We start from the raw sequence: 25,025 nt of genomic DNA on the forward strand, positions 1-25,025 counted from the left end.
TGGGATTACAGGCACGCACCACCATACCTGGCTAATTTTTTTGTATTTTTATAGAGATGGGTTTCACCATGTTGACCTGGATGGTCTCGATCTCTCGACCTCGTGATCCACCCTCCTCGGCCTCCCAACGTGCTGGGATTATAGGCGTGAGCAACCATGCCCGGCCTCGTTCCACTTTTATGAGCAAGCCTTGTTTCTTCCTTACAAGTTTAATATACTTAATCTATGAAACCATCTATATCAGTTTTGCTTCTTTTTATTTTGGCAGAGGTGGGGTGGGGTGGGGTGGGGAGTGAAGGAGTCAGGGGTGGGGGGCAGTTTTGACCAATTAGGGTTGTGGGCTTCAATAACAAGTTTTAAAATTTCGAAAACTTAATTCAAATATTCTACATTCTTTTAAGTCCCTTTCCGTATTTGCTGTTCTTATTGGATATTACACATTAAATGAAAAAGTAACTAGTTTACATAATATTCATTATTTAAAAATTTTTATTATATGTCATTTTCTCTTTGATTTGCATTTTCCCTACCTTTTTCTTGATTCATCTTGTCAGAACTTTGTCTTTTAAAAGATCAGTTTTGTTTCTTGTTTTACTTTTCTTTGTCTTGTGTTCCATCCGTTTATTATTTTCTTGTTTATTGGGTTGACTCTGTCAAGTTTCTAATGCAATGAGTGAAAATTTAATTATTATATTTTATTTTCTTGGTTTCTTATAAATGTATGTTTATAAGAAAAGATATATTTTTCTTTCTAAATTGGTTTAATTGTGCTGGAGAAATTCTGACATTTATTATTTTCATTGTTATTCTGTTCAGAGGAATTTTTAGTTTCTCTTATGATTTCCTTTTTTTTTTTTTTTTTTTTGAGACAGAATTTTGCTGTTGTTACCCAGACTGAAGTGCAATGGCACAATCTCGGCTCACCGCAACCTCCGCCTCCTGGGTTCAAGCAATTCTCCTGCCTCAGCCTCCTGAGTAGCTGGGATTACAGGTGTGCACCACCATGCCCAGCTAATTTTTGTATTTTTAGTAGAGACGGGGTTTCACCATGTTGACCAGGATGGTCTCGATCTCTTGATCTGGTGATCTACCCGCCTCAGCCTCCCAAAGTGCTGGAATTATAGGCGTGAGCCTCCGCACCCAGCCTGTGATTTCCTTTTTAACCTTACAGTTATTTAATCTCAAGTTAAATTTTTTTTTAAATATGTAGTATATTTAGCTGCCTTTAAAAATGTACTTTTAATCACATAATAGAAAAATGACAATTGATTTTATATTGATTCTTTAAAATCCACTGACATATTTTTGTAGATTTAATATTTTTCATGTATGTACTTAAAAAGAACATCTGTTCTCTGTTCTATATGCATTACTAGGTATCTGAACTAGTTCAAACTTAGAACTCATGCTTTAAAAGAATATCTTTAGTGTCTTAGTTAATAAGATCTTTTGTCAGTTGGATTTGTCTGTTTCTCCCCATGGAAATTTTGTTTGTTGCCTCATATATGAAAAGTGCGTATTTTAGCCTCATGGGTGTTCATAATGATTGCATCTTCCTGGTACAGTATGTGATACCACGTAATGTCCCTTTTGATACTTTTGCCTTTGAATTTTATTTTGTCTTATATTAAAATTGTGATAGATACTACCACTTGACTTCCAAAAAGTCATACTCACTTATACTTCTCTTGGCTTTCAGTATATGAGAGAATTCTTGTTTCCCCACTCTCTAATGTGACACGTTTTAAGCCTGTGTTCCCTAACTTTGCGTCTTTATTGGTAGCTTGGGAAACTGGACCCAATGAATAGTTCTGGCATTTTCACCTTAGCTTCACTCACTGTCTGTCATATTCCAGTCATGGTCTCCTTAACTGAGTCACTCCGAACAACATCCTGACTACATTAAAAGATGAGGCTTGGAATATTTTTGACTTATTTATTGATTAAGTCCCATTTATCCTTCCAGTTGGGCTTGTCCCAGGACTCAGTTTTCTAAAGACAGGATTGGCCTGGCTTCTCACCCAGATGTGTCTTCCCTTAGAGTCTGCTTGATGTGCAGTGTAGACTGTTTCCTGCTGTAGTTACCCCGTACCATTTACCGGTATGAAGATAAGGTCCTGTGGCTTTCCGTTTACTGTGGATCTAGGGATCACTCGGCCCAGGCTTCAGGGACGCGAAGAGCCAAATAAGTGAACAGTCAGCTCTCATTTTCCTGCTTTGTTGCTAGTACTGCTTGTGCACCCTGGTTCCTGAGTTCATGGCATGATTTGGATATGCTGAGCTCCACCAATTCCCAGTACTGGCCCTGGCCTGAATGACTCTTGAATTCATCTAGGTGACTAGTAAGCTGTCAGTGGAGGTCGCTGCTACCTGTAGGCCATTATGTGACATCTTTTTCAGGAAGTTACATTGCTCAGGGAACTCATACCTCTTGCCCCCTACGAGGTTCCTCTTAACATTCTTCTCAGCCTCTGTCTGCCATTTTTTCACCCTCACTTCCCACATGCTCACTTTGTGCTATCATAAATAGGCTCCTTCAGCAGCTTCTATAGAAGCTTAAATGTAATATCCTTTGCATCTGTGAGTATTTTAGATTCTTCAAAGCACTTCCATATACATATATTTTCATTTGATCTTCACAAAAAACTTTCGGTATGTAGGTTAGGTATATTATCCTGATTTCACCGATGATAGCATAGAGATGCTGATTTGGTGACTGGCCCATCCTCAGGCACTGTGTTAATGCAGAACTAGTATTAAAACAGAACTTGGTTTTGGTTGGTGATTTCATTTATTCATTCATTCATTCATTCATTCACTCACTCACTCAGCGCTCATTATACTGAGAGGCCCCAGAAGGGAAACAACAAGGGCTTTGGAGCCAGACAAACTTGGATTTGAAAATTGATGCCATCCCTTATTAGCTGTGTAATCTTGGTCATGTACTTGACCCTCAGTTTTCTCGTTTGTAGTAAAGGGAAAGTATGACTTATGATGCTTTTGTGAGTGTCTAATAATGCATGAAAATTACCTGGCAATCATAGTACCTAGCACACAGAAGGTTGAACTATTATAGGTCAAAAGTGGTCAAATATTGACAGTTTTATGCGGTTCATCCTAAAAGTAGAAACTCAATATTGGCCCCATTTATTGAGTCCTTCCTTACTGCATATGAGGCACTGTTAGAGCTCAGGAATGTGATAAAAGTGAGGCAACATTTTCTTCATGTGTCTGTGTCTGTATAGTCTGCTAGACCATGGTCCCGAAGGACAGCATCCGTATCTGTTGGATCCTCATCACCAAAAAAAAAAAAATTCACTAGGTTGTAAGTGCTCAATAAATGCTTACCGAACTGAAAGAGTCCCTGCTCACCAGGAGGTTATCAACTAGTTAACACATCTTCACAGATTGATAATAAGAGATTACATGTATTTAAATAGACGCATTCAGGCTATGGTGAGAGCCCAGAGGAAGCAGTGCTCAATTCTACAGGGGAGGGTCGGTGCAGTGAATGGGATGGTGGGAGCAAGACTTCCCTAGAGCTGGTGAGTCAAGACTTAACCATGGTCTCTGTGAGGAAGGGAGCAAAGCCACTCTGCTTATCTTTGGCTACATGCTTTCTCTCAATGGATCACTTTTAATGTCTGAAATTGAGTTTGTATTCAAAGTAGCCTCTTTGTTTGTCTCACAGCCCCTCTGTTCCTGGTATCTCCCATAATGTATTGCTTTGTAAAGTGCTTCGCTATATCCTGAGTATAGATGAGATGCTCTGTAAAACCAGATGCTATTCTTTGGGTGTCACAACTAGCCATTGCATAGCAAAATATAATATATTGTGTGAGACAAAATAGAGGAACGCGAGATATTTCAGGGAGAGCAAATAAAACAGCAAAGTGGGAGAGTGTGGAGTGCATTAAAGTTAATAAACTGTCATGGCAGAGTGGGCCACTTTTAGATGTGAAGGAAACTCATTTAGTGACTTGTAACTGTAGGTTGGAATACCATTGGAATGAAGTTAGCCTATAGTTGTGGCAAATGCTGAATCTTTTGGCTTTTTTTGAGAACCAGTCCTTGGAATTGAACAGATTGTGAATGTGTGTGTGTGTGTGTGTGTGTGTGTGTGTGTGTGTATTTTGTCCACAGGTCTTTGTGGTAAACCCCTTCTGTCTTCCTCTGGATATCAGTACTACTCAATTGTCTGTCTAGTGTTGCTTTCCTGTAAGTTCTAGGAGGAGGAATTCAGGCCCTGGTTCTCCTGCTAAATTCAGTACAGCCTATCAGCAGAGGTTTCCAGGGCTCGTGGAGTCATTCCCTGTGTTCACAGAGACCAGAAAACAGTCAGGAGTAAACTTTTCTCAGGCATGAACCACTGAGCTACTCATCTTATTTGCGAGAGAGAGACAAGGCAATCAATACAGGTCTCCTCCTTGGCAGCGTTGAAGGATGACTACACCAGTAAGAGTTCCAAAATATTTTCTGCCAAGAACTGGATTGGATTTTGTGCTTCTTCAGCCTCAAAATGTCCCCAGCATCTTACTCCCAAATCATTAATGTCCTTTGTAGTCAAGACTAACTGCTCATCTCAAACACTTCCTTACTTTTAAGATTTTTTAAAATTAGCTAAACTCTCAACATTTTTAGATTTTTAATCTCTCACCTTTTTATTTGAAACAAGCAAAAGATCGGAAGCAGCATTTTCATCCTTGGTTGCATGCTTTCGCTCTCTGCAGAAAAATGAGAATCTGGTTTTGGTTCTGGGCACAATTTGTAGAATATTTCCTTGGAGTATCAAAATGCTGTGTTTATGTATTGGCATGCTGGTGTTATAACGCCATTGACCTTGGATAATTACATAACAGTGTTGAGCTTCTGCTTTTCTATTTGAGAAATGGTAATAAAATGTCTAATTTATAGGATGTCCATGAATATGAGAGATTATATATGAAGAAACATCTAACACGGTGTACAGCATATAAAAGATGTACAATAAATGATTTTTTTCAATTTCTAATTTTTTTATGGATTCAAAAGTACATGTGTGCTTTTGTTACATGGATATATTGTATAGTGGTGAAGCTGGGCTTATTAGTGTAGCCATCACCTGAATAGTGAGCACTGATTGTTTAAAATAAAGCAACATTAGCAGAACTAGTTATATTAAAATAAGAGGAGCTCTTAGAGACTGAGGAGAAGCAAAAAGAGAGACGACCACGGCTTATATTCTGTAGAACGCTGTGTCCTTAGTCTGGTGCATAAAGTAAGATTTAGGGTCATGTGTGGAAGTAAAAAGGAAGGAGTTCTTTGTGCGTAAAAGCTGATAAATTATATGAAAATATGTATCAGTCATTTTAGGGAAGTCACAGCTATGGGATGGCGTCAGAAAAAGGAACAGTTTTCAAATGTGGCTCTAACCTAACTTCAGCTGCTAATAGTATTTGTTTAAGTTTCTGTATTTTGGTGCATACACAGACTGGAGTAATATGTATTCTGTATAATAACTGGTAATCTGAGAGGCAGTTCCATGTAGGGTAATGGAACACAAATTGGAATACGAAAGTCAGAAGATCTGGGTTCAGGTTTATTTCACTTAATTGATTGGTTCATGGTCTTAGAACACTTAGCTTCTTTGAGGCTTGGCTTCCACATTTATAAAATGGGGATAATAATGTTTTTCTTATTTTATTCCCTGCTGGGTTATTATAAGGATCAACTGAGACAATGATTTTAAAATACTGGTCATGTATCAGTTGTTTTTGCAATTTAGTATTAGCCAGATATTATCGGGGTTACTAAAGAATTTTCTGGCTGTTGTCCTCATTGAGGCAAACGTAAGATGAGGCAGCGAGAATGCAGGGCTTGTGTACCTATAGCCCCCGACTTCCAGTTTGTCCAGCCCATGTTCGGTTGCTCACCTCTGCTGAGCACGTTTTTCTGCTCACTTGGCCTGGCGTTGCCATCCCTCAGCCCAACAACAGTTCAAGGGTGGCTGTAACAGGAGGGCCAGGAGTCCTGCAGCGACAGCAAGTGCCCGGAGACTCGTGTGTGTGGACTCGCCTGGCCACCTGGACCACTCGCATCCTCTTTTCCTCTTCTGTCTGTCTCTAGCTGCCAATGACTATAGCAATAGCACCTTTTATTGCCTTGCTCACGGATTTCTGAGGCTTTTGAAAGTTTCATTTTTTCTCATTCCGCAGAGCAGATACCAGAGATAAGAAAGTAGGCCGGTAGATGGAGTTGCGTTTGGGGCTCAATGAAAGGAAGTAAGGTCCTTGAATTGCAGTATCTAGCCTCTTCTAAGACAGTTTACGTGGTGTGGGTCTTATGTTAATGCCCTGTCTCTTTGTGTCTGCAGGGAGTCGACGAGTTGAAGATGAAGCCCAGAGCAGAGTGCTGTTCTCCCAAGTTCTGGTTGGTGTTGGCCGTCCTGGCGGTGTCAGGCAGCAGAGCTCGTTCTCAGAAGAGCCCCCCCAGCATTGGCATCGCTGTCATCCTCGTGGGCACTTCCGACGAGGTGGCCATCAAGGATGCCCACGAGAAAGATGATTTCCACCACCTCTCCGTGGTGCCCCGGGTGGAGCTGGTAGCCATGAATGAGACCGACCCAAAGAGCATCATCACCCGCATTTGTGATCTCATGTCTGACAGGAAGATCCAGGGGGTGGTGTTTGCTGATGACACAGACCAGGAAGCCATCGCCCAGATCCTCGATTTCATTTCAGCACAGACTCTCACCCCCATCCTGGGCATCCACGGGGGCTCCTCTATGATCATGGCAGATAAGGTAAAAAGGGGCTGCAGCGAGAAGGGCTTGGGGTTTGTACTAAGGGCTAAACCATGTGTTTGTTTTCCTATAAAACTTGGTCGTTAATGATGAAAGGTAATCAGATTGCACTGAGAGTGTGGGTATCTTTTAAAGATGAAAGTGAGGAAAAGGTGCTGGTGTCTAGAAGCTTCTATCATTTTGAAAAGGTTTATGTGTCCACTTGTTTGTAAATGGACTCACTGAAATGACTAAAGGATGTTGACACTTGTAGCGCTGGGATACATTTTCTTCAAATAGGTATATGAAAGGCATACTCTGTTATTCTTTGGCAATATGTGTTCTCCCACATACTCTTTTCAAGACTATAAAAAGAAAAATCTCTCGAGGCAGCTGATTTCTCTCCTTGAAGATACAAATGTTATAGGGAAATATTTTTTTGCCAAGGAATTAATGCTTATCACACACATTGATCTGCACATCCAAATAGATTTCAATCCATGGAACCTGTAGCAACCTCATTTTCCCCATGCTTAGCTTCGAAGGCAATGGATCTTAATCTTGGATGCACATTCCAATCACCTGAAGAGCTTTCAACACTGCTGGTGCCTGAGTCCCATGCTTAGGGATTCTGATTATTGGCCTGGGCTTCAGGAGTTGTAAAAGCTCCTCAGGTGATTCTAGAGTGCAGTTAAGATTGACAACCCCTGCTCTAAAGTCTCCAATAAATCCTAGCCTCTCCTGCATTCACGTTAGGTTAATTGTCATATGGCTAATTGCTACTTGACATTGGGGCTTAATTTCTAACTGCATAAAAAAGTGTTTTATTCTGGTTATTCAGTTATTATCAGTTATTCAGTTATTTTCCTTGCTTTGCTGATTATTGTTCATTGCTTGGATACAGCGCTTAGTGCATATGTGCTGTCCATTGCAGCCGTTCGTGTCTTAGAATAATTTGTTTCACCACAAGTGCTACGTTTACCATTTTTCATCACTTTGGGTTTTTACAATTGTCATTGTCATCTTATACTTTTTATCACCACGCTCAAAACTGCCTTTAGTTTTGTACTTAGAAGACATGCTTTCAGGTTAATAATGTTTATAAACACCTTAAAACCTAGCACAGACACCGCAAGCATGCTACCCGGCTAGGTGACAACCACCGCAGCCGAGCGACTTGGTTGAGACTTAAAGAACCTTGCATGACCACTACCGCCATCTGTCGGCAGCAGGCAGAGACGACTAGCTTCTGCTTCAGAGCTTCCCGTCAGTCTAGGAAAGGTCAAGTTGAAAGTGTTGAGTAAAGACGTTTCCAGTATCATATGAGAAATATATTCTTCCATTTACGTGGGTGCAGGTACAGCTGTTAGAAAACAGGCAGCAGCACAAATAGCCCATGCTAAGGGAAGTGGGAAAAATAAGCAAAATGGAAAATGTAGACTGGCTGGCATAGCCTACTGAGTTGTCCTTCAGGTAGATTTTTCTTTAAACATGATTGTCCTTAGAAAATTTTGCTTTAACAGTGGCAATTTGAGGGCACAATTTTGCATCAAAAGAATTCTGATATGGATAAAAGCAAATTTTAAAATGATCTAGATAAGTGCATACTTTGAGAGCACAATAGGTAAAAATCTTTTTTTTTCTCATGTGGGCTATTGTGCAACCTGTATTATTCTCCCCAGTAGAAAAGGTTTTGCCTGACTAGCTGATTGCTTCTCTCTGGTACCTTTTACACATCCACAACATCGATGTTCAAATATGAAGTATGGTGCAGAGCGTGTGGAGAGACTGAACTCTTTTTGTTCACTGATGTATCCTAGGGGCTTTGAGAATGTTCCCCGTATGCCAGGAGCTTAGTGCTTTGTATGCACTATTTATTTAATACTCCTAACTGCCTAGTGACCCAAGTGGTATTGTTTAATCTTTATCTTACAGATGGGGAAACTGACACTCAGAGAGGTTAAATAGCGTATTTAAAATGCTATAGCTCCGAAGTGGAAGCCAGGATTCTAACATTGGTTGCTAGCTCCAAAGGCTATGTGCGCTCTTGCCTCTCAAGGAAATGACTGGCTATGGTCTCGTATATCTCACTGTCCTTCACTTTCTCCCTTGTTAGATAGCATTGTGGGGGATGTCTTCTGACTGAAAGTAATGTATTATGTGGTTCAGAGTCGGGCAATACTGGAATCTAACTACAAGAGGACATAACAAGGGTGTGGAATGGTGGAGCACTTGGGTGGAGCATGATTTCACAGAGGACCCACTGGCTACTGCCTTCTAGGAGTGAATAGGAGAACTGATGCCAGTAAAGTGAATTCTTCTAGGTCACTATAATGAGACCTTCTCTGGTCACTTTCTTTCCCCTTGCTCCTGCCTTCATTGCTACCACACCCTAATATTCCATCATGTCTTTCTCTCTACCAAGTAAGGAGGTGGGCAATGACTTTTAGATGCTTTTCTAAAATAGCCTAAATATCTGACTTTGGACCTGAAAAGAATGGTTTCTAAGCAGCAAAAGGGAAAAGAAGAAAGAAAAATGTTCTACTAATGGAGATCATGGAAAGCTGGAGGCTCAGCCCCAGGGGTTTGTTGCTGAATGGGTGGTGGCAGGAGCTACCTGGACAGGGAGTGTCCACAGCAAACTTCCCAGCAGCCATGCAGAGGAACGTTGGGAGCTTAACGGATTTGCATGAAGGCAAATAAAAAGAGTCCCCATATCTCAGAGAAAAAAGCATTTGGGACAAGTGTCAAAAATGAAACACCTCAAAACTAAGGGCAGTTTTGTTGTTTTTTAATAGAAGTTTATTTTTAAGTACCATAACCATATTTTACAAACATAGAATTGGGGACACACAGTTGGACAACCATTAATCAACAGGGGAATAGGGCAAACCATTTAAAAGTGGAACTGATGCAGAAAGTCTAAGACCTTGTGCTTGGCGACATCGAAGGCTTAATAGTAATCATCTGCAGAATGACCGCTCGGTAAGCCTTCTTTTTGCTCTCCCCTTCTCAGAGACAGGTCATTGCCGGTCTGTTTTAACTTAGGTTTTGGTCGTTAGTTTATTTCCAATGAAACCCACTTAGTAAGCGCTCTTCTGGAAGATTGCATTGCAGGGATAAAATCTGTATTCAAGAAGTTTTTGATGCGGGAAAGACAGCTTTGTTCCCAAGACTTTTGACAACAGCACCGACGCAGTTTGGCGGTTCAGCACCTGGTCAGATAGCATGTGCTCACTTTTTTTGCATATGCCAATTAATCAGTGAAAACATTAATTAGCCCTCTGCTTTCTCAAAGAGGAAATGAGCTTTATACTATGGTGGAAAGAAGCATGGGGACTAGCACGTAGGGCTATTAAAAAAATCAGAATTTAGAGTCCAGGCTGGATTCAGGCATCACTTCCTAAATGTTGGAATCAGGACAAGTCACCAGTTCCCGACTCTTGACCTTGGTTTCCTTGCCTGTATAATGGGAATAATAACATATTCATTACAGGGTTGTTGAGGATTAAATGAGGTGATACATCGCAAGTGCTTCACTAAAGTGTCCAGCATAACGTTCAGCAGGTAAAGCTGAATGAAGGCTGCGTGGAGCAGTTTGAAGAAAGTGAGGATGTATGTGTCATGATGCAGGAAAAGAATGGGAATCAAAGAGTGTTAGGGACAATGGCAGGAAAAGCTCTAAACTGGAGACCACCCAAGAAGAGCATCTGGTTGAAACGTGAAAATCTGGTGAAAGCCTCTGAAGCGTGAGGTTGGGAGTCTTGGTCTCACCTCACCAGGGAAGCTGAGGCTCACAAGTAGTGTAGAAACCTGCTGAAGCCACAAAGGGCGTAGTCCCTTAAAGAAAATCTCTAACCTGGAAAGAATTCCTAGGTGCTTGTAACGGAATAGTGTTTAGAATAGTAACGGTGAATGTTTAAAAATGTATGAGGTGCTTTTTGGCAGCTCCCCACCTGAGTATAAAGAGCCTATTTTATTTTGCCTTGTTATAATTGCTTTTATTCTCCCTGAGATCCAGGATTTAAGATGCCCATCTGAATCTGAATGATGAACTGGAACTAGGTATATCTCCATTTCTTTCTAGGAGGTTTTGCTACTGATTGTCTGAAATCTTCCCTGGGTTTTCAGATTTTAGCTTAGAAACATTAAGTAACTAATCTGGGATATCACAGCACACTGTTAGCAATGGGACTAGAATTCAAATCTCAGGAATACCTATTTTGAAACCCATGCTTTCTGTTGTACAATTCTGCTTCACGAAACATTGGACTAAGAATTGTACATTCCTGAATTTTTGTCTCCATTCTGATGAGTTTCGAAAATGTGGGCAAACACGTTACTTATACTACATGATGCTCAGTTTGTAGTGTATGAGACATAAATTTTGTGTTCTGCCTTACACACCTTACATTTTGAAGATAAAATGAAATAAAATATGTGGGAGATTTTAGAGCTGTACTGTGGTAAACAGACATTGTAGGCGAGGGAAATAAGGAGTAGTGATAGGCAATGATAGAGTCAATGACAACTATTTTGTCCTTGGCATTAGAACTAATGAAAATGGCTTGGCCAGAAAGTAGGAAGAAAAGCAGAAAGGTAGAAGGGACAGTAGGAGCAGGTGAAAGGATGCAAGATACAATCTCTAATACCACAGGAATGGGGAAGAAAAACGTATGCTGAGTGAAAAATCAGGGCCTGGAAATGGACGCGCTGATCAGGGCATAGCATGGCAGCTGAAATGTGCATTACATTCTTTCTCTTACTCCTCCTTCGAGGACATGCAAAAATATTCTTACAGTGGAATCTGTTGTTATGATTTTTTCCTTTCTAAATTGCTTCTTTGAGGGACTGATGCCGTGGCTCACACCTGTAATCCCAGCACTTTGGGAGGCCGAAGTGGGCAGATCACCTTAAATTAGCTCGAGACCAGCCTGGCCAACATGGTGAAACCTCGTCTCTACTAAAAATACAAAAATTAGCCAGGTGTGGTGGTACACACCTATAATCACAACGACTCTGGAGGCTGAGGTAGGAAAATTGCTTGAACCTGGGAGGCGGAGGTTGCAGTGAGCTGAGATTGTGCCATTACACTCCAGCCTGAGTGACAGAGCAAGACTTTGCCTCAAAAGAAAAAGAAAAACAAATAAATAAATAATAGATTACTTCTTTGGGAATGGATGCTTTCAATAGCATTCTCATTTTCTGTACTGAGAGCCACATTTTGCAATCTAATTGGGGTTAGGAAGCTGGCCCTATTCTTTTTTGGCTTCATCTTCTTCCCCACTTCCCCTATCTTCTATCCCCACTTACTTAATGACAATTAGTTTGGAGAGTAGATGGGCCAGCAGTGGTGTGTGACACTGGGAACAGACTCTTGTCTTCCCTTGGCTCATCTGGATTTGCATGTCCAACGTAATCTTGAAACCAAGATTGCTACATGTGACTCATACCTTACCCTACGTTTCTTCACTAATTTCTGGTGTCTCTCAGATTGTTATTTGGCTTGTAGTTGTCTGTGATAGTCCCTGGGACAGAATACTTTGGGAGCAAACTGTAGTGCTATGGCATTTCTCAGATGAGGGGTATCAAGATACAGAGGTAGGAAAAGTGAGCGGAAAACAAACTAACCTAATATGTCCGCTTTGAACCAGGCATGATGTTAATGAGCATTTTAACTCTCATGCAGTCTCACGAGGGAAGTAGTAGTATTTCTTCTCTCTTGATGGGGAAACTAAATCAGGGATCGTTTACGTACATTGACCAAAGTCACACGTCTGGAACCACAGTGCGAGAGAAATCTGAATTCAGATGTGCTTGACTTTAAAACTTTTTCCCAGTCCACACAGTGAGCCAGGGTAAATTACCTGGAGTTCAGTTTCTTCTCTCAATGTTCCCTACTTCCTTGAACTCTACTTCGGGGGAAGATTGGTGGGCAGTGCTACAGCTCTGTCTGGCTGGCTCTTTCCACCCGCTTCTGTGAAATGTGTTTCCTGTTGGCCAGCACATCCTGTCTTTAAAAAATGGAGCTAGGATTTTCTTTAGGTGCAGTGTTCAATTAAGCCCAGAAATTGCTTTGACATTCACAGAAATACAGGCACTTGGTCCTGGAAAGAAATACAGCAGCCATCACTTGTCATACATTTTCCAGGGACGTGCTGGTGTCTAAGAGAAGGCAGCAGCATAAGCAGAGAATGCAAACTTTGGAGCCAATGGGCTTTAGCTCTACCCATTCTCAGCTGTGCTGTGTGTCTATTAGCTGGACTATTCAGACTCTCTGCGCCTCAAAATCTCTGTCTGTAAAGTGGAAACAAAAATAACACCCAGCTCACAGAGAGTAGCAAGCTTCGTGATGCAGTGAACCCACTGCATGGTAGACAGTTGACGCTCAGTATATGCCATCTTGCATTTTTAAAAACCAAACTTGTCCTAAATCATTTGAGGAAAGTGTATTCTAATTTTTCCTATTAACAGAAAGAGACGATTTGGGGATGTCAACATGCTTCCATTTAGACACGGTGGATAAGCAATAGCTCGGTAGCTACTTGGTGATTCCATTGCTGATTGTGACTTGATCAGAACTTATCAGGATTTTCAAAGCAGAGACACGAGATGATTTCAACAAACTGGTGCACATAGGATATCAGTGTGGAAGAGAAGTCCAGGTCAATTTTTAAAAACAGCAGAATAGGGCCGGGCGCTGTGGCTCATGCCTGTAATCCCAGCACTTTGGGAGGCCGAGGCGGGTGGATCATGAGGTCAAGAGATGGAGACCATCCTGGTCAACATGGTGAAACCCTGTCTCTATTAGAAATACAAAAAATTAGCTGGGCATGGTGGCGCGTGCCTGTAATCCCAGCTACTCAGGAGGCTGAGGCAGGAGAATTGCCTGAACCCAGGAGGCGGAAGTTGCGCTGAGCCGAGATCACGCCATTGCACTCCAGCCTGGGTAACAACAGCGAAACTCTGTCTCAAAAAAAACCAGCAGAATAAAATAGTGTTTGAATCAGAGTCACTCAGATTTGGAAGTGTTGCTATGTTTAAAAGAGTGAATTATTACTTGAAGAAAATATTAATGGTACTAGGTAAGAAGTAGCAAAATGTCATAGAGACAAGGAAATGTAAATTTCCTAAACATTGCCAACCAATTTTACATTACGTTGATGTTGCTGAAAAGGTTGAATTACGGTTTTTATACCAAGAGTATATTCTTGTTCCTCTTTCTGAGACTTTTGTGATTCTTTTTGTCTTATTGTTAGATCTACATTTTATTGAAAATTGTATTTTGATTCTGTAATTTAAGGGTCTAGCATGCAGGAGAGTAACACTAAAGGTGGTTATTTTTATTCTGTCTTTCTGAGTACAATAATTGTTTATTGCTATAATTCTGTTTTACATAAAGATCTAATTATTGTAAATTATGAGGTTATGATGAGGAAGACTAACAACGATTGATCATTTATTTTTGGCAAACTGTGAGCTAGTCACCTTATATGTTTTCTCATTTAATATTTTCATTGAATTTAGGAAGTACATATTTTATCTCTAGAGGAAACTATACATCAGAGAGGTTAACTCTGTGGCCCAAGACCTTTAGGTAGTGATTTGCTCACAGTGGCTTAAACAAATGAGTCTGTGGGTGTCTCAGAACAAAGAGTCTGGAGACAGAGGCTGCTGGGGGTGGTGCAGTGGCTCAGTGATGTCAGGGGTGACATCTGGGGTTCTCCTGGTGTTTTGTCATGGTTGGAAGGTGGCTGCCCCAGCTTTAGTCATCCATCATGCTCATACTTAACGAAGGAAAAAGCAGTGGGTCGATATTGGATTAGAAAAAGTCTTCCCCGCATCCTTGATTTCATGAGTCCAGACAACGTGACATGGGCAACTCTGTGGGTGTTGCAAGTCTCCCTGGTGGAGGTGACAAGGTGGGAAGGGGTGGGAATGGCTTTGGGGCCAGTCAACAGACAGTGTAGTCTACAGACAGTGTGTCTCAGAGGAAGTGACGTCCTGGGAATTCAACCAATGCCTGTATGAGTCAAAGCCCAAACATCCTGCATCTCCCTTGTCTCACACCAAACCCTCTTTTGTGTCCTTAGTCCAGTCTTCTCAAAAAGTCCTTCAGAACTCTGATCTTCGTTCACCAGTCATTTCCTTTTTTTCTTAACTATCAACTTATTCCTCTTTACTGGTATCTTCCTTTTTAGAGATTCCTAGAAGATGTTTGGAAATGTATGGGGGTGACTTTTGGAGGTCATAATAATGTGTGTGTGTGTGTGTGTGTGTGTGTGTGTGTACGCACGCGTGCGCTCCACAGGCATTCAGAACTTAGAGAACAGGCATGTTAAGTGGCCTGTAATACATGTGTTAGCACCCCACTGTCAAGAATGGTCTTACCCAAAATATCAGTTGTGCAACCAAAATACCAGTTATCACTGCGGCCCATAAATGTGCTCAAATCACTCTCATCTTATTAAACAAACATGAAAGCTTTCCTTAGCGCTCACTCTTCCTCCTTGTCTCCTCCTCTTCACAGTTCATCTCCTTAAAGGGTAGTCTGAAATTGCCTTTTGCACTTCCTCATCTCTCACTTCTCCAAAGTGCCAAATCCAATGGACTTTTCAAGTTGTTCTTGACCTTCTGCAGCACTGAACACGGTTGACCCTTTTAGTGCTAGTCACAAAAATTATGATGACAAGAGTAATTAGATTTGTCACAGATTTGGTGACAGCAGCAATGAGAATGCATAGACTTTAGAACGTGGGTGGGTCATATAGGTGGAAATGGCCAGTAAGGACTTGGATTTGGGCCTGGAGGTAGAGTGATTTGGACTGGACCTGGAGCTGGGAGCCTCATTTGCAGGGACAGGATAGCTGAAACCGTGACAGTAGATGAGATGGCTCAGAGGGAGCAGTGGAATGAGGAGAGAAGTGGGTCAAGGCCAGAACCCTGGCTGCACCACCATGTGAGGGATGGCCAGGGGAGGTGCAAGGTGCAGATGACAAAGGAGCCAAGACAAAATTATCAGACAGATAAGATGTGAACAAGAAGAGCAAGGAAAGGGAAGCACTGTAGAAACCAAGGGTTCTAAAGGGGGAGTTATTTCTCAGTCTGGGGATCAGCTTAGAGCCCTCTCTTCTCCAACAGTAATGGGGCCTCGTTAGTGCCACCTTCTTTGCAGCTTCAATTGGTTCCCTCAACTCCATGCACACTGCGATGACCCAAGGGCTGGCACTCATTCTGTCTTGTCTGCGCTGCCACGTGGACACTTACCTGTGATTCTTTCGCAACTCAGATCTGATTATTACTTTTTGCTTAAGTGCCCTGGCTTCCTTCAGCTTGGAATGCAGTGTCGTCTTTAATCTGCTCCCAGGCTACCTCTCCAGGATTTCTCTTAACCTCCCTGCCCTTGAGCAGCGATGTCAGGCCACATAAATTATTTACAGCTCCCCAAATGGTTCTGACTGTTTTACGTCTCTATGCTTTTGTCTGTGCCGCGGCCTCCTCTTAGAAGTCCTCTTCCTTGCCCACCCCAAAATGCCTATTCATTTTATCGAAGAATTCCTGCCATTTCTTCTGGGCACCCTCTTCTGACTCCCATCTTCATTGAATTTGCCATTTCTTTCTTTTTTTTCTTTTTTAAGTGATTAAATTTAAAATTTTAATTGTTTTCTTTTTAAATTTTTTATTGCATTTTAGGTTTTGGGGTACATGTGCCGAACATGCAAGACAGTTGCATAGGTACACACGTGGCAGTGTGTTTTGCTTCCTTTCTCCCCTTCACCCACATTTGGCATTTCTCCCCAGGGTATCCCTCCCCAGCTCCCCCCGCCTCACTGACCCTCCCCTTTTCCCCCCAGTAGACCCCAGTGTTTAGTACTCCCCTCCCTGTGTCCATGTGTTCTCATTTTTCATCACCCGCCTATGAGTGAGAATATGTGGTATTTTATTTTCTGTTCTTGTGTCAGTTTGCTGAGAATGATGTTCTCCAGATTCATCCATGTCCCTACAAACGACACAAACTCATCATTTCTGATTGCTGCATGTATTCCATGTGTATATGTGCCACATTTTTCCAATCCAGTCTATCATCGATGGGCATTTGAATTGGTTCCAGGTCTTTGCTATTGTAAACAGTGCTGCAATGAACATTCGTGTGCATGTGTCCTTATAGGAGAATGATTTATAGTCCTTTGGATATATACCCAGTAATGGGATTGCTGGGTCAAATGGAATTTCTATTTCTAAGGCCTTGAGGAATCGCCACACTGTCTTCCACAATGGTTGAACTAATTTACACTCCCACCAACAGTGTAAAAGTGTTCCTTTTTCTCCACATCCTCTCCAGCATCTGTTGTCTCCATATTTTTTAATGATCAGCATTCTAACTGGCGTGAGATTGTATCTCAATGTGGTTTTGATTTGCATCTCTCTGATGACCAGTGATGATGAGCATTTTTTCATATGATTATTGGCTTCATATATGTCTTCTTTCGTAAAGTGTCTGTTCATATCCTTTGCCCATTTTTGAATGGGCTTGTTTGTTTTTTTCCTGTAAATCTGTTTGAGTTCTTTGTAAATTCTGGATATCAGCCCTTTGTCAGATGGGTAAACTGCAAAAATTTTGTCCCATTCTGTTGGTTGCTGATTCACTCTAGTGACTGTTTCTTTTGCCGTGCAGAAGCTGTGGAGTTTGATTAGGTCCCATTTGTCTATTTTGGCTTTTGTTGCCAATGCTTTTGGTGTTTTGGTCATGAAGTCCTTGCCTACTCCTATGTCCTGGATGGTTTTGTCTAGATTTTCTTTTAGGTTTTTATGGTGTTGGGTCTTATGTTTAAGTCTTTAATCCATCTGGAGTTAATTTTAGTGTAAGGTGTCAGGAAGGGGTCCAGTTTCTGCTCTCTGCACATGGCTAGCCAGTTTTTCCAACACCATTTATTAAACAGGGAATCCTTTCCCCATTGCTTGTTTTTGTCAGGTTTATCAAAGATTGTATGGTTGTAGATAAGTTGTGTTGCCTCCGATGCCTCTGTTCTGTTCCATTGGTCTATATCTCTGTATTGGTACCAGTACCATGCTGTTTTGATTACTGTAGCCTTGTAGTATAGTTTTAAATCCAGTAGTGTGATGCCCCCCACTGTGTTCTTTTTGCTTAGAATTGACTTGGCTATGCGGGCTCTCTTTTGGTTCCATATGAAGTTCATGGTAGTTTTTTTCCAGTTCTGTGAAGAAAGTCAATGGTAACTTGATGGGGATAGCATTGGTTCTGTAAATTACTTTGGGCAGTATAGCCATTTTCATGATATTAATTCTTCCTAACCATGAACATGGAATGTTTCTCCATCTGTTTGTGTCCTCTCTTATTTTGTTGAGCAGTGGTTTGTAGTTCTCCTTGAAGAGGTCCCTTACGTTCCTTGTGAGTTGTATTCCTAGGTATTTTATTCTTTTTGTAGCAATTGTGGAATTTGCCATTTCTTTTCTTACCCTTCACCTGTGCCGCTTCATGCTTTTATTATAACCTGTCTTGTTAACACATCTGTCTCTCTCACTGTAGAGTGGGCTCATTGTGAGCCAGGGCTATGCTTTACTAAGTTTGTCCTCCCAGCACATAGTGTCAGGTGCATAGTAGCAGCTAACCTTTATTAAACAGTTAACAGTTATTAAATTGTGCACTCTATACACACTGCGGTGGGTAGCATGAAGATAGGCTCATGTCTTAATCCCTGGAACCGTAAATGTGACCTTATTTGGATAAAGGCTCTTTGCAGATGTAATTAACATAGGGATCTCATGATGAGATCATCTTGAATTATTTGGGTGGGCCCTAAATTCAGTGACAAATGTCCTTATAAGAGACAGAAGAGGAGAAGACGCAGACGCAGAGGAGAAGCCCATGTGAAGAGAGGCAGAGGTGGCAGTTGTTGAGCTACAAGCTAAGAAAGCCACCAGAAGCTGGAAGAGGCAAGGAAGGAATCTCCCCTAGAACCCTAGAGTGCGACCCTGCTGACACCTTGGTTTTAGGTTTCTGGCCTTCAGAACCATGAGAGAATACTTTTCTGTTGTTTTGAGCCCCGGAGTCTTCTGCGGGCTTAGGAAATGAATACACACACCACAGTTAAGTGCGGGAGGTCTGGAATCTCACCACCTCAGCCGTTTCCTGGTTCTGTCACCATTACTGTGTGACCTTTGGAAAATACCTTAACTTCTCTAATCCTTAGTTTCCTCATCTATAAAATAATAATACAAACAGACCCTATTTCTTTCTGTTTTTCTGGTTTTGTTTTTCTTTTTGTATTTTGAGACAGGGTCTCACTCTGTCACCCAGACTGGAGTGATCTCTCATAGAAACCTTTGCCTCCCAGGTTCAAGTGATTCTCCTGCCTTAGCATCCTGAGTACCTGGGATTACAGGCATGTACCGTCTTGCAAAGCTACTTTTTGCCTGTTTTTTGTATTTTTTTTTTTTTTTTTTTTTTTTTTTAGTAGAGATGAAATTTCACCATATTGGCCAGGCAGGTCTCAAACTCTTGACCTCAGGTGATCCACCCACCTTGGCCTTCCAAAGATCTGGAATTACAAGCATGAGCCACTGTGCCTGGCCTAGACCCTATTTCTTAAAATTATTAAGTAAGGTTGTTCAAAGTACCTAGAAAAGGTTTGGAAAATGGCAGGAATCAGCAAGTATGAGTCTATGAGAGTTATTCAGTAAGTCTCCATTGAATAAATGAATGAAGTAAACAGAAACACAGGCCATCAACAGTATGATCTTGAACTCACCTAGCTCTGCGGTCACTGGACAGTTAGTTGGGGTGTTCTTTCCAAAGGTGATGCTCTTTCGGGTTCACCCCAGGCCTGCCACAATGCTGAAGGGTGACGTGTCAGTGTTTCCTTTAGCTGTTCCACTGCTGATGCCCTCGGTGGGACTGGCACGGTGAAGTTTGTCTTTTAGCACTGTACTTCCCTTTCTGCACTCCTCACTCTGTTTTGTTTCTGCTGCTTGTTTTTTTTTTTTTTTTTTTTTGAGACAGGGTTTTGCCCTGTCGCCCAGGCTGGAGTACAATAGCACAATCTCAGTTCACTGCAATCTCTGCCTCCCGGGTTCAAACAATTCTCCTGCCTCAGCCTCCCAAGTAGCTGGGATTACAGGCACCCGCCATCACGCCCAGCTATTTTTTGTATTTTTAGTAGAGATGAGGTTTTACCATGTTGGCCAGGCTGGTCTCAAACTCCTGACCTCTTGATCTGCCCGCCTCGGTTGGCCTTGCATAGAGATGGGATTACAGGCGTGAGCCACCGCACCTGGTCTGCTTCTTGTTTTCTGTGCATGTGCGTGTGTGTGTTTAAGTGTGGTGCTGATATTTTCCTACTTTCCAGGGCCCAGGTGGTACATCTCATCCAGGGTTGTCCTCCTGACCCGAGGTCCTCATGCCCTTAGATATTTTTCCTTCTCTGCCCTCATTTCAAAGCTCCTGTTTCTTTTCCCTTTATTTCTTTTCATTGCATACATTTTATAGTCCATAACACAACTGTAAGTAATGGTAGTCATTTTTTTTTTTTTTTAGTTCTCTATCCTGCTAGACTACAGACTTTACAAGGGCAAGGACTAGGTCTTTAGCATTTTTGTATCTTCAAAACCTAATATATAGCTTGGCACAGAATAAGCCCTTAATATATATTTATTTAATATATGGACAGATTAATAATTTCAGGGTAGCAGATGTCAGTTTCAATTAAGAGAAAAGTGTTTTAAACACAAATGAAAATGGCTGATAGGTTAATCTCTCTGGTTACTGGCAAATACGTTCCTACATTTCTCTGGGCTGCTGGCTCCATCACCTTTCGCTTCCTCACAGATATGAGGGCCAGATACCAGCAATCAGCAACCTGGCACTTGCAGCTGGAGTTACCACATTTGTGTCCACTTTATTTTTAGCATACAGACATGGCAAAAGGCCTGCTTCAGGTTAGGGGTGCCATCTGAGGTAGCAGAGCAAGAGTTTCATCATGCAGAATATTTAAGTGCCAGTGATAGTCCCGACTTGATTAACGCTCTTTCAAAAGAGGAAGCAGAAAGAAGCAGTTTGAAATATTTTGGAAAATAAACATATGCGATTCGTATGACGTGCTCATCGTCAAGATATCACCCAGTTAAGTTCCCAAAGGTAGTGAGGAGAGATTTTGAAACTTCCTCTAGCAAACAACATATTTTCTCAGTGATTATTTATTTATTCACAAAAAAATCTTTGATCTGCTGGGTACTGAGGTCCTGGAGATGTGGTCAGTAAGAGAGACGTATTCTCAGGGAGCGTTGACAATAAACAGACACATCAATTAAACAGTATTATTTTGGATAGTGGCGATTGCTTTAATGAAAGTAGCAGGAAGAGTCCGGTGAGCTATTTGAGTCAGGGTTGTTGGGGGAAGGCCGCAGAGGAGCTAGCCCTTAAGATCTGCATGATGAGAAGGACCAAACGCGCGAAGAGCTGAGGGGCAGCATTCTGGCAGAGAGAACAGCAGGTGTAACAACCTTGAAGTGGGAGAGTGTTTTTGTTGCTGTTGTTTCTTGATGTGTAATAGGAGGGCACATACAGCTGAGGTGAGGAGCTGCTCTGGAGTTGGCTGATACAGGACCTCAGGTCTTGGCATGGTGTTTGTTTTTGTTTGTTTTTTTCCTGAGATGGAGTACCGCTGTTGTCACCCAGGCTGGAGTGCAATGGCACGATCTCGGCTCACTGCAACCTCCGCCTCCTGGGTTCAAGCAATTCTCCTGCCTCAGCCTCCCGAGTAGCTGGGACTACAGGCACGCAGGCATGGTGGTGTTTTTTATTCATTCTGGGTGTACGAAGTGGGCTGTGTTACCTGATATGGTGTCTTTTCAGATAGTGGCGTGTAGAATCGTGGATGGAGCATATACCATGGAGCCATTTTGAGTTCTGGTTCCACCTTTCAGAGCCTGGTGACTTCTTACCACGTGCAATTGCTGTGATTTTTTTTTTCTCATCTCTCTGATGTGGTTAATACTCTTCCACCACAAAGAACAATTACGAAGATTAAATGAAATAACCTTTTAAGTCACTCATTACTCTGCCAGATACACACCTGGTTTTGAATAAATGGCTTCTGTTATCTACTAGTACTGAAGGATAAGTTCCTCTTTAAAGAAAAGGTATCCCTTTCTTTTGATAGATCTATGCATTAGTTTTGTTTTATTTTTACAAAATTTGTTTACGGAGTTGCAAACCGATTAGCAAAGCAGTGGAGGAAGTTAGATACATTATGGCTCACTGTCCTCTAACGAAACGACTGCTGCTCCTTTTGCGTTCTTGGAGTTTCCATGCGCTAGTGTCCCTTGACTATTCCTGGATTTGTGTCTACCTAGTTGCAGCTGGATATCATTTCTTCTCTTCCCAAAGCGGGGTGACGGCATTGAGAAGAGTATTACAGGGAATGCTGCATCTGGGGTGAGCTTTTGAGGTATGGGTTGAGAGTGGAAGGTAGCACAATGGTGCAGCTAGCCAGTGTAGCCTGCCTTGAGCTGAGGATTCCTGGCACACCACCAAGTCCTCATGGCCTGCCACCGTGTGTCTTGGATGCCTTCTGTTGCCTTGGCAACATGTAGTCCAGAGTTGTAGAGAGCAGCAGCCTTTAACCTTTCAGCATCATGTTGCTAGGGCAACAGGCTTCCTGGGAAGCCGGGCTGCACTGTGGTTTCTGCATGCTGCTTCCACCCTCCCCCCCACCCCACCTCCTCTGCCTTCTCTTATTTCTGCTGTCTTCCATCTGCATTGCTCCACTTCTTTGCCTTCATGGACCCACTGTCTGCATACTCTTTCTATCTCCTTCCAGCCTCTTTGCCTTTTTTTTTTTTGTGTGATGGAGTTTCGCTCTTGTTACCCAGGCTGGAGTGCAATGGTGCGATCTCGGCTCACTCCAACCTCCGCCTCCTGGGTTCAGGCAATTCTCCTGCCTCAGCCTCCTCCTCTTTGCCTTTTATACTTACCATTCCTGTATTCTCATTTCCTATATCAAAGCAGGTATTATAAATTCTCAAAAAGCAAAATAGTCTGACATAATCAGGGGATGGTGAGAATGAAGGAGTTAAAAAAATAGCAAGAAAGAGAAAGGAGCTTGGTAGAATTTATAGTTGATTTTACTGTATGGTAGTGGTTAAACAGATTGGAGTTTGAAATCAACAGGGGAGATTTTATTTTATTATCGTTATTTTAATATAGATTATCTGGCCTCATACCCGAGGACTCTGATTTAATAGAGCAAAGCCCTCCTAATTACTGTTTTTATAAACTTCCCAGTTTGAGAACCACCGGTGAGCAGAACATGTCGTGTTGTTTAGGTTAGACTCTTGAAAGTCCGTGACAGGTCAGGCTCTGGAGCTTTCTCCTCATCGTTTCCAGGGCAATGCCGTTGAGTGAATGCTTACCAAAGATTAAGAAGGAGAAAGAAGAGTTGGAGAAAAATGAGAAGAAGCTAAATGAGATGAGGAAAGGAAAGGAAAACAGAAGGGAATGACAAAGAGTCAGTGGAGTCAGGGATGATGAAATCCGCCGTCAGATGCCAGTTCAGCAACCCCCTCGTCTCTGATATTCAGCTGGAGCGCAGGCTCCTAAGGGTCTTCACCTGGAATTGATGAACATACTCTTTTAGATATGTTTTCAATCCTGGATTTGCCCTGGTTGGGAGGAGAGTAGGATGGGCCAAATTCGGAGTTTCAGAAGAAGTCCGCTTCATTTTATTCCCCCTTAAGGAAACTAAGTGCCTACTGCATTTCTGGTGCTGCTCTTTATATGAAATGGTGCTTTGAGCCAATTTAACCTTCAAAGGGGGGTTAGGCAGTCATAGGATTCTTCTTTTATAAATGAAGAAATAGAATCAGAAAGGGAAGCAACTGGCCCACACTATTCATGACAGTATGGAAACTGGAACCCTTATCTAAAGGGCAGCGAAGCCCATGGGTTTCACCAGTATACTTTACTTTGAACCCTTTTATTTACTCAGCCTTCATGGGACAGCGAGCATTTAGCCTTGTAGCAGTAGGGTATCCCAGATATCCCAACAGGGGCTAACAGGAGTCTGGCAAAGTTGATTTCCTCCCTTACCCAGTTGACCTTGATTAAGACCTAAATATTCAGAACAAGAGCCAAGAGAGAGACAAGAGTGGGATGAAAGACAAGAAGTAGAAAGGGAAAGAGATTGAAAGGAGACAGGATGTAGGGGTGGGCAAAACTGTCAGGTCCACCCCCAGTCTGATGGGGCCTGTGACTGCAGCTGCGTGGGAGCTCCAATTATTTCCAAACTCTAGACTCTGGTCAAGACTGGACCTGAGACCTTCAGGCCCAGAACGCTTTTAACTGGATGCCCCAGGATTTGATCCTGGATCAGATGAAACTCTTCACTAATACTGGGATTAGGGGAATTTTTTTCTCTACCTTGGTGTGTGTGAGGAGAAAATGAAATCGAATGCACATCAGTCTAAGTCTAGAATTCCATCTCAGTAAATGAGACGTTGATAAGGAAGTGAGCATCTTCGCCTAACTCTCCTGGATGGTGATAGGTCTCAGAGCAGTCTTTTCCTTCTGACTTCTTGAATGGTCTTAGAGAATCAGCTGTGATTGCTTTTACTTCAGACCAAAATCCTTACCAGTCATTGGGGGTGGTGCCCAAAGGCTGCTTCCATTGTCCCCCTCAGCACCCTCCCACAGTGCCTCCCATTGCTGGGCCTTCAGCATCTACTGTCCCTGTTATTTTTCCATGATAATCAGAGGCTTACTTATCTGCAAGAGATGTATTCAGGTGTTTGGAACATATCTATGTGAGCATGATGGGACAGATAGGTAGGTGGGCTCGAGCAATGCATGAGGGAGGTAAATTCATCACACAGTGTTCGAGCCCTTTCCAGAGGAAGAGAGCCCCTTGGCTTCCACCCCTCATGATTGGGACAACACAGAGCACGAGGTGCACTCAGTATGTATTTTCGGTAATGATAGATTCTTTGAAATCAGATGGGAACAGGCCATATGCTCTTGGAAAAGGACCTACATTACAAGGTGGGATGGATGAGTGAGACGTGTATTTGCAAGTTCTTTTCATCTCTAACATCTGTGATCCTGTGAATAATTATCTTCCCCTAGGCCCTGGCTGGCTGCTTGCCTGGAGTCTCTGTCAGAACCTTTCCCCCACTGCCCCTCTAAATGGAGATCATAGAGGATCTTCTCCTCTGGATGAATGGCTCTAGAAGCCAGCATTGATACTAAAAA

At 42.2% G+C, this 25,025-nt stretch overlaps 1 protein-coding gene across 4 annotated transcripts in view; it reads left to right on the plus strand.

Moving 5' to 3' along the window:
• Nucleotides 1–25,025, plus strand: part of GRIN2B (glutamate ionotropic receptor NMDA type subunit 2B) — a 435,739-nt gene that overhangs the window by 119,872 nt on the left and 290,842 nt on the right. For all 4 annotated transcript variants that reach the window (XM_035255286.3, XM_054237957.2, XM_035255288.3 and 1 more), the window contains exon 3: nt 6,353–6,781. In XM_035255286.3, coding sequence (XP_035111177.1) covers nt 6,371–6,781 — 411 coding nt within the window. In that variant the 5' untranslated portion in view covers nt 6,353–6,370. The remainder of the gene's footprint in view (nt 1–6,352; nt 6,782–25,025) is intronic.

This window comes from Callithrix jacchus, chromosome 9 (genome assembly GCF_049354715.1).
Source record: "Callithrix jacchus isolate 240 chromosome 9, calJac240_pri, whole genome shotgun sequence".
Classification (NCBI taxonomy): Eukaryota; Metazoa; Chordata; class Mammalia; order Primates; family Cebidae; genus Callithrix; species Callithrix jacchus.